This window comes from Rhododendron vialii, chromosome 4a (genome assembly GCF_030253575.1).
Source record: "Rhododendron vialii isolate Sample 1 chromosome 4a, ASM3025357v1".
Classification (NCBI taxonomy): domain Eukaryota; kingdom Viridiplantae; phylum Streptophyta; class Magnoliopsida; order Ericales; family Ericaceae; genus Rhododendron; species Rhododendron vialii.
This window is the reverse complement of record NC_080560.1, coordinates 26892685-26901840: the sequence shown is the minus strand read 5'-3', so window position 1 is coordinate 26901840 and position 9156 is coordinate 26892685. Positions and strand designations below refer to the sequence as shown.

Sequence of the window (9156 nt, the reverse complement as noted above, 5' to 3'; positions counted from 1 at the left end):
CATCCAAACTTGCCGATTGCATCATTATCAGAAAGAGTCAATTGGAATTATCAGAAAGAGTCAATTGGAATTACCTCCAAAACCCCCAATTGTGGCTCAAGTGACATTCCGATAACTAAGAATAGACTACAAAAGGAAATAGTTTTTTTCCCCTCAAAAATCCTTAAGATGGCAGGTAGAAACCATCTAAATTCGTCTTCGAAACATCGTACTAAAAAGATCATGATGCAATAATCAAAAAATAGGTCAACCCATTCCCAAATATTTTAGAACCACCAAAACACTGTGTTGATTAAAAAGTTCAGCAGTTTATCCATTTCGTATACAATACTTCCAAATTCAATCTCAGGATTCACAGATACAAAGTAACACAAAACCCAATAACACATAAACCACACACACAGAGTTATACACTTAAAAACACACAGATCGCCACCAAAACTACCAATCATAACCAAAAGAAGCATAATAAATTAAAGTTGTGAAAAATCAAACTTTGATCATAATAGTAGGCTCCATATCCAACGTTCTAGGTAAGCTACCAAAGAGTTATGTTTACTCCAATCGAACAAATAACCAAAACTCTAACCCTAAAAAACCGTTGAGCCGACATAGAGTTTGGAACGAAAATCCTAATCTGCTTATTGGACCGCCTCAGGGTCAAGACCCAACCGATCAGTGGGGCCCAGTACCAAATCTGTCAGTGGCGGCTTGACTTCCTCGCCTCGCTCTTGTCCCATGATAGAGTTTTTTGGGGCAGAAATATTGTGACAGAAGCCGTCTGACCTAGGCCGGAACCTATCATTTGGGGGTTTGGAATAGGTTTAACTTCGTAGTGGGTCTTAGGAGGGGGGTTGGATTATGTTTAACTTCGTAGTGGGTCTTAAGGCCGGGGGGGGGGGGGGGTGGGAGGGATCAAGCAGATCTATCAATGTGCGCAGAGGTTGGTAAGAGAAGAAACAGTGAATTAAAGGTGAATACGTGGCTATCTTTTGTCCAAGAGAAGAAAGTGGGGCTGAAATTACAATTATGCCTAATCGGCCAAGAAGGCAGTGGCTGCAATTGAGGGACACAATTGGGAAATTGGGGCAAAAATTGGCAGGCGAAAAATCCCTTCTTATTATATGATGGAGGAAAAAATGGGATTAAAGTAATTTTTGATAAACAGTAAAAAAATATTATTGCATATTTGTTTATTACCAAAAAAAGAAAGAGTTAAAAGTAATTCTTGAAAGCAAAAAGTTAAAAAAAAGAAGGTTAAAAGTAATTTCAAAATTTTGAAATTGGGGCTAGAGTTTTGGCAGTTGGTGGTGTTGATTGGTGGTGTGTGGTCAAATTTTTGGAAAATAAAAGAGAGAGATAAGAGAAAAGGTAAAATTTAAAAGTAAGAAAATGGGGTTAAAGTAATTTTTAATAAATAATAATAAAAAACTTTATTGCATAATTATTTATTACTTTAAAAGTAGTTAAAAATAATTTTTTGAAGTAAGAAGTTAAAAAAAGAATAAGGTTAATGCATTCCGTTTTCTCCATCCGTTACAAATTGATGAAATTAGACGGCAGGGGATTTATTATTAATAAAATGGTAAGTTTAGATACCTTTTTGTCATTAATTAAAGTTTGAGGGTTTTTTTTGTAAAGTCCTGAAAGTTCAGCGGTTTTCTTAAAATTTTCTCTTTCTCCTGTCTTACCTTCCCCAGATATGTCAAAAACAGGAAGGAGTTCCTGCCGAGCTTTCACCCGCGTTGGATCTTACCCTCTCCGGTCACCATAGTTTCACCTCCAGCAAATCTCTCGCTCTTCGTTAACCAGTATCTCACCTCCCGCGTATCTCTCTCGACTTGGCTATCCATTTTGCCCAGGATTTGAGGTTTGCTTAGGCTATTGGAGATGCTCTAACACGACGAAGAGAAGGCTACTCAGGGAGAAATGCGACCCAACATTGTCTCTGAGGTAAGACCTCCAAAGATCTACTCCATTTCGTTCTAATCATTGTACGTCCCTTTGCTTCCGTATGCACGCGCACATCCTATGTTACTTACACATTTGTATATGCATATCGTGTAGATGCAACTACCATGAGGTTCCTGTGATGTGAACTCACACGCACTGTCGCACTCTCTGTATTTGAGTTTCCGACTTTGATGTGAGATGGGAGCAGGGCCGGCTCCGACGTTTGGATTGCCCTAGCCCTAGCCCAACCCCAAGCTTAGTTGCCAGCTTATCATGAAGTCATAAAAAATAAGAAAAAAAAAAAAGTAAAAAAATAGAGAGGTTATATTGTGCTTTTAATAAGAATTACATCAAAAAATCAAAATTTAAAATGTAACCTGAGTTATAGTGTTCAGCACGATCCGATTCAAAAAATATTTTCTCAGTGCATTTTCTGAAGCAAATTCTTCAAATAACACTAAAATTGTTGTAGAGTGTAGCTAAAGATATATAGTGACAATTTTCATGAATGTGTCACTCATGCTGTTAGCTTTAGTGGAAAAGGATGAAATTTTAAAAACAAATTCTTTGCTTTTTAAGAACGAGAAGGGAAAATTTCAAATCTCAATTCAACTTTTTTCCAATTTCTCTTCAAATTTTCCTTTCATTTCCTTCTTAACTTCTCTTTGTTTCCCTAAATTCCAAATAGAGCCTTAGTTTTTGTGACAAGGTACAAAAACACTTCCAATGTTGGGCACACGAGTTGAACCCACATCGCACAAGTGGTGAGCCTTAAATGCACGCTATTGACCAACAATCCAACAATATCTTTATTGCTACATCTTTGTGATTACATCTATATGTATTATCAATTTTTTTTGTTGCCCTAGCCTTGGGGGTTGCCCAATCCCTAGGGCTTGCTGGGCTTACCCTCGGTCGACCTTGGATGGGAGTTACTTTTTTGGTTGTGTTGTAGTTTAAGAGCTTTGGAGTCTTGAGGTGATCAATGGGAAACCGTAGCTTTTCACTTTAGAGCTTAATTGCATGAAGCGGGAGCTGGGAGTGAAAGCGGGGGTATACAAAAGCTCCCAAGGTTGGGAGCGTCTACATATATTATGAAAATAATGTAGCATAGAGTATTCACTTTGAAAGTACAATCAATTTAGGAAGTAAAAATATGGGACAAGTCCTCCATAGGTATAAGAAATGGGCTAGTGTTGCCATATATGATTTTCTTTTCAAGATATCATGACTTGGGCAAGATATATGAGTCATCAAAGATCAATTAAGGAGCGATAAATCCTAGTTTTTCTGGACAAAGATCATGCACAAGCTCCCATCTTGTCAAGCTCCTTCTTTGGGGGCGCAAAGGCGGGTTCCCAAGGAGGTAGCAGCACCACTTTAGGAGTTCCTTGCAACTAAGCTTCTGATTCGATTTGTTGAATGTATGACTAGGAGGAGCATTAGTATAGCTTGCTTTTTGGAGACTAAGTAGATTGGCGAGAGAGCGAGAGAGCTAAGGATATAGAGAATATCGGGTACAAGCTCTTCAACACTGGGAAGGATAAATATAGGAATGGGGTGGGTGTTTTTTTTTTGCTTGGCATATGGGGTGGTTGTTGTGGTAGCTAAACACCTTAAGGATTCCAAAGTAGAAGAGATAGGATTATTTAGTTAATCTTGTTATTGAAGGATGAGGAGATTAAAGGAAGATAGAAGAACTACATTGATAAACTATTGAATCAGAAGCATTGGGAGAACCTGAACAAAGTGGATTTATGTGCTTTTGGTGGGGAGTGGGGTTCAAGGATATATGTTCTATTCCAGAGTACAAAAATCTAGAGTGGCAAATGAGTTGATAAGGATTAAACCATGCAAGGCTTTAGGACTGGATGGTCTTCCTATTGAGTTATGGAAGAGACTCGGTGACATGGTAGTGTTGTGGTTGACAAAGCTGTTCAACAAAATTATTCAAACTAGGAAGATTCCATACTACGACTAAAGGGGATATCCAAAGTTGCAATAATTATTGATGTATTGAATTGATCAGCCATACAATGAATCACTGTAAAAGAGTTGTTGAGCATCACCTAAGAAGGATGACAATGGTATAAGAGAAGCAGTTTGGGTTTATGCCTGATAGATAAACTTTTGAAGCACTTTTGGGTTTATGACATAAGGGTGTATTGATGTGGTTTAGGAGATATATACTGGTGTTGTCACTACTATTTTATCCCAAGTTGGAGAAACAAGTGAGTTTCGAATCTCAGAAGGATAACATCAAGGGTCTGCTCAGAGTCCTTTTCTCTTTAACAAAAATCGTTGTGGGATGGTAGGGATAACACCTATAGAAGATAAAATGAGAGAGAATAGATTAAGGTGGCATATCTATTGTAGATCAGTTGATGCGGTTGTTAGGAGGAGTGATGTGGTTACTGTAGATGGTAGGACTGAGAGGAGGGATTGACCAACATTGACTTTAGAGGTTGTAGTTCGAAACGACCTAGGTTCATGGATATTGTGGAACACCATGCCTTTGACACAATTCAATGCACACAAATGATTGATGTAGCCAACCCCAATTAATTGGGACATAAAGGCTCGGTTGGTGTGTTTATATAAATATGTAAACATTCATATGTACATGTGCGTCAGTGTGAATGTTGAAACCTATACGAATTGAGTTGGGATGACTCTTTGTTTTATTTTTTTAACGGCAAAAAGAAATTTTTATTAATCTTTGAAAGAAGATACAAAGACTAATAGGACAAGGAGAATGGCATCATATTCCTAACAAAGCTAAGAATAATCCTTTGCCCAATCCAAGTCCTAATCCCTCGAATTGGTAAGAAACCAACCAAAGACTACACCTAAGGGCCGAAGCCCGAACCTGAAATGGGCCAAGCCCAAACCCATGGAAACCAAAAAACCCTAGCCCTATCCAATGTCTGCAGCCACCAACTGGAGCCGAAACACTGCTACCGCCATCCATGGACACTTTGCATCAACACGTCAACCACACCACGCCCTTCCGCCAGGAAACTAAGCATGATGAGCAGAAGCACCAAGGGTGGCGGAGAACAAGAGCGACGACGCCAACATCCAGATCCAGCCATCCCAATGCCCTCCACCATCACACCCCACCGCCACAACCATCATCCACCGAATCCCCCGAATCCCACAGCCGGCCACAAGCGCCACCAATAGTACCTCTCCAGAATAATGATCGGATCAAGGATCCGACAACGGTAGTGATGAGGACCGAAACGGAGCTGACAGATCACCGGCTATGGAAAACCCACCACTGTATGCCACAGCAACCCCCAATCGCTGTTATGCCTTCTCGTTACCATCCAACAATGGAAGACGGTTGGGATCTGACAACGCACACACGGATCTGCATGTTGTTAGGCCCGAAGTTGCTGCACCCAAGTGTCCACGAGGCAGATCCAGATGGGAGAAACCGAGGGAAAAACAGGAGAGGGATAGGGAGAAAAAAAGGGGAAAAGAGGAGAAGAGACGAGGAAATGAGAGGGCTCGTGGTGGGTGTGTGGGGGTGTGAAGGCTCCGCCCCCCAAAGATGAAAACCCTAGGCTGCCTGCAAGAGGAGATGGAGGGTAGAGAGTGCTGAAGTTTTGTTAGTCGTGCACTCTCTCTTTGTTAAGATTTTGGGGAATGGGAAACTCTTTGATCTCATCAGTTCATTGTAGATTATCAGTTATTTTGATTTTGATCTCTCTTTGTTATGATTTAGTTGAGATTTTGGGGAATGGGAAACCCTTTTGATCTCATCAGTTCATTGTAGATTAGCAGTGATTTTGAGAGGGTCCATTTAATATGAGTTAAAACCTGGAAATTTTATGTGATGATCACACACATATATCTGTATACAAACATACACATGTCTACATGTACTTACACTTGGGAAATCCTACCTTTTGACTTGTGGTAAGTTGATTTCTTGGTTTCCTTGTTGAGATGATTGTAATTATAAGAGGTTGATGTGATAGTTTGATTTAAAGTCCAGCAAATTTTCATAAAGAACCCTTAATTGTCATTTCTGAGTGAAAAGTCCAAAAAAATTGAAGAGTTAATGTTAGTCTAACCTATTTCTTTCCACTGATTATATTCGTCATATTTTGGTTTTGGCTACTATAATCTGTGTAGGCAAGATTGCCTACGAGGGTGGGGCAGTGGTGGGGAGACATTCCATTCCTTACTTCAACAGTGATCATTGTTTGTGGTGTTATTTACTTGGTTTGTCTTTTGGTTGGATACGACTCCTTTGCTGAAGTATGCTTCTGGCCGTTGGCAGTGATTTCACGGTTTCAAGGTACATTATCTGAAATTTGACGCTTCACTTGTTTGCACCTCAGATTGCAGGCACGAACACATCCCCTTTTTCTCTTTTTAACTTGCTTTCACAAGGTATTCAGGAATTTCTTAATAAAGTACAGGTTTCATATCAACAACGTGTTTGTTTGTTTCTAAATGCTTACGTCTCTAACATGTCTTGCCGCCTTCTTTTTTCTTTTCATTTTTTTTCCTTGTATGTTCCCTTGCTTTCCATCCGATATATTACACTTTTTCTGATTCGGCTCTCATTAGTTGCTTTCCCTCTAGTTTTTCCTTCTGAAACTTGCGTGGTTTAGAAGCCGACAATTCTGAATTTTATATTATTTTTCAGAATGCACAAAGATCATCAACTGTCTCTTTTATTGTTTTCTCTCTCTTAATTTCAGTTTAGCGTTAACCAATATTGTGGATCAATAGTAGCTGCTTGAAGAGATTTGTGGATTTATTTTTAGGTGTAGAAAAACGTGGCTTGAGTAAATTTTGGATCATTGTCTTGATGGATATTTTAGTGAGCTTTAATTGGGACCGAGGAAATTGCTAGCAACCAAAGTCTACAATACTAAATACTCTTAGATTTCCTCAACACCATGACTGCCCAATATGGTCTTAGGTAAAACCATTTTACTTTCTCAGTTATTACCCACTTTTCCCTGCAACCCATGTGTAGACTGACACAACAGCCCCAGTTAGCAATTCCACACCCAAACAGAGCACGTGAACCACTCCATCTTCTTCAACAGCCATATCAAGCTTCTACACCCACCATTGCAGTTTCTTCATCTTCTCAATGTATGATGGAATCTCCAGCAATCTTCCTCTGTAGAAAGAGAATGTCTCTTGAATCTGAACAGTGCTCCAAGGTGAACTGAAGTTTAACAGAGAAGATCATCTCCATGAGCTTGGACATTGCATCACCTATGCCAAACCTAAAAACCACTCCCTCTGCGGTGACATCATCGGCACTTAGTGGAAGGAGAGAATTGGATAGCTGAGGCAAAACAAAGTCAAGATCATGAGGAGAAACACAACCCGACTATATGTTCCATGAACATACAAATCATACAGACCCAAAATAGGACTACTATCCATGGCTGAATCAGTGAAAAGTGGAAGAGGACTAGGGTCAGCCAAGCCTTCCAATTCCTGGCCGAGAAACCCATTGTTGCACAGCTTAATTCCACATGGCCGAGAAAGCCCTTCTGTTAGGAGCAGCACCCAACCCCACGACAATGAACAGTGCATCACCCACGCAAAGCAAGAAACCCGCATGGCCGAGAAAGCCCTTCTGTTAGGAGTCGCACCCAACCCCACGACAATGAACATTGCATCACCCACGCAAAGCAAGAAACCCAAACGAGTAGTATACCCTTAGCCGTGACATCGTCATCACTTAGCGAGTATGGAGAAACCGATTCACAGAGGTGATACAAAGCAAAGATCTCTTAGGAATGGAACAACTCCACTTTGAACGGATGATGATATGAGTGCGATGAGGAAAAAGGAAATCCTCTCTTGGCTGAATTGATTTCTGTAAAACAATCGGCAATGGTATTCAAAGTACCTCATAAGAGTGTGAATCTATTCCAAAAGGTATAGATTGTAAAGAAATCAAGACAGATTTCATGGCTTAACAATGGGAAAATGGAATTATCCCTCTCTCTCTAGAAGGCAGTGCCCCCTCGAAGGGTCGCCTTGAATGCATCACTACATGGTAGGTTTCGCCAGTATGATAACAATCAACCATTGAACCATAGCTCTGATACCAATTTGATGCTGGATTGGGAAAATGTGAAGGAAGAAAATTATAAAGGGATAAAAGGGTAAAGCTCACCACCCAAGTAGGGACCCAATGGGATACAAAATAACACCTCTTGAGGATTTAATGAAGGATATAGGGATAGGTACTGCTCACAACTCTAAGGAATCCACCTAAGATATACCGAAACGGGAAACTCGTCACCTGTCGGAATCCACTGAAGGATAAGAGTTAACAAGAAGATAAATCTTCTCACAAGCCAATGGCTATTTTAATTCAACACTCAAAACTACTCATTTCATTCATAGCAATAGATTTCATAGGCCACTTGGAACAACCCTCCAAGAATAGGAAAAGACACTTACATTTTCAAGACACAAATTAAAAAAGAATTGACCATGGACTAATTGAAGTATGTGTTTGACTCTTGAAAACTTAAAAGACACTTAGAAACTTAAATAGACTCTTCAATCGACTCAATGATTTCTTGAATGACTTCTACGACTTTGACCGACATCATTATACCCCGTAAATACCATTTTACCTAATAAAAGTGAAATGTCTGTTAAGAAATCTGAATATTTTGTGGTGCCCAAGGCCCCAAGTGGCCTTGGACATAGGAACTTGATAAATTTGTCACACTAACACATACGTGTACCTGGGCACTGATGAGTCCATGTAAAAAAGCTTGGAGTCCATGAAACAAAGCTTTTCAGAATAAAATGGTAGGAAGGGTCCACGTCTGTCAGACCTGACAGTTCCTAAAAATCACCAATCGTCACCTGTTTATCTCATAATAGAGTAACAGTTACGCTAAATATTGATCTAGCCATGAGTCGGCATTCAGGTTGAGAACGACATCGGGAATCCTAAGAGACTGCAAATATGATCAACTCTGAATTTTGTGACATGATATTTTGTTTGGACCTAAATCACTCATGGCAGCCATTTTTTTTTTCCTGGATGTTATTGGGGCTTTGCTCATCCGATTTCATGTCGAGTCAGTTTACTCGGTAGCTCTAAATCTTATCTTGCAGCAAAAGCATTTAAACATACATATGTGCTTACAGTGTTCTAAAAGGCGGGATTAATTGCCGGTTAATGGGCGATTA

At 39.8% G+C, this 9156-nt stretch overlaps 1 protein-coding gene across 2 annotated transcripts in view; it reads left to right on the top strand.

The window, feature by feature from the left end:
- Positions 1 to 1694: 1694 nt before the first annotated feature.
- LOC131322499 (rhomboid-like protein 15) overlaps positions 1695 to 9156 on the top strand; it is a 33802-nt gene continuing 26340 nt past the window's right edge. For both annotated transcript variants that reach the window (XM_058353846.1, XM_058353845.1), the window contains exons 1-2: positions 1695 to 1953; positions 6100 to 6265. In XM_058353846.1, coding sequence (XP_058209829.1) covers positions 1930 to 1953; positions 6100 to 6265 — 190 coding nt within the window. In that variant the 5' untranslated portion in view covers positions 1695 to 1929. The remainder of the gene's footprint in view (positions 1954 to 6099; positions 6266 to 9156) is intronic.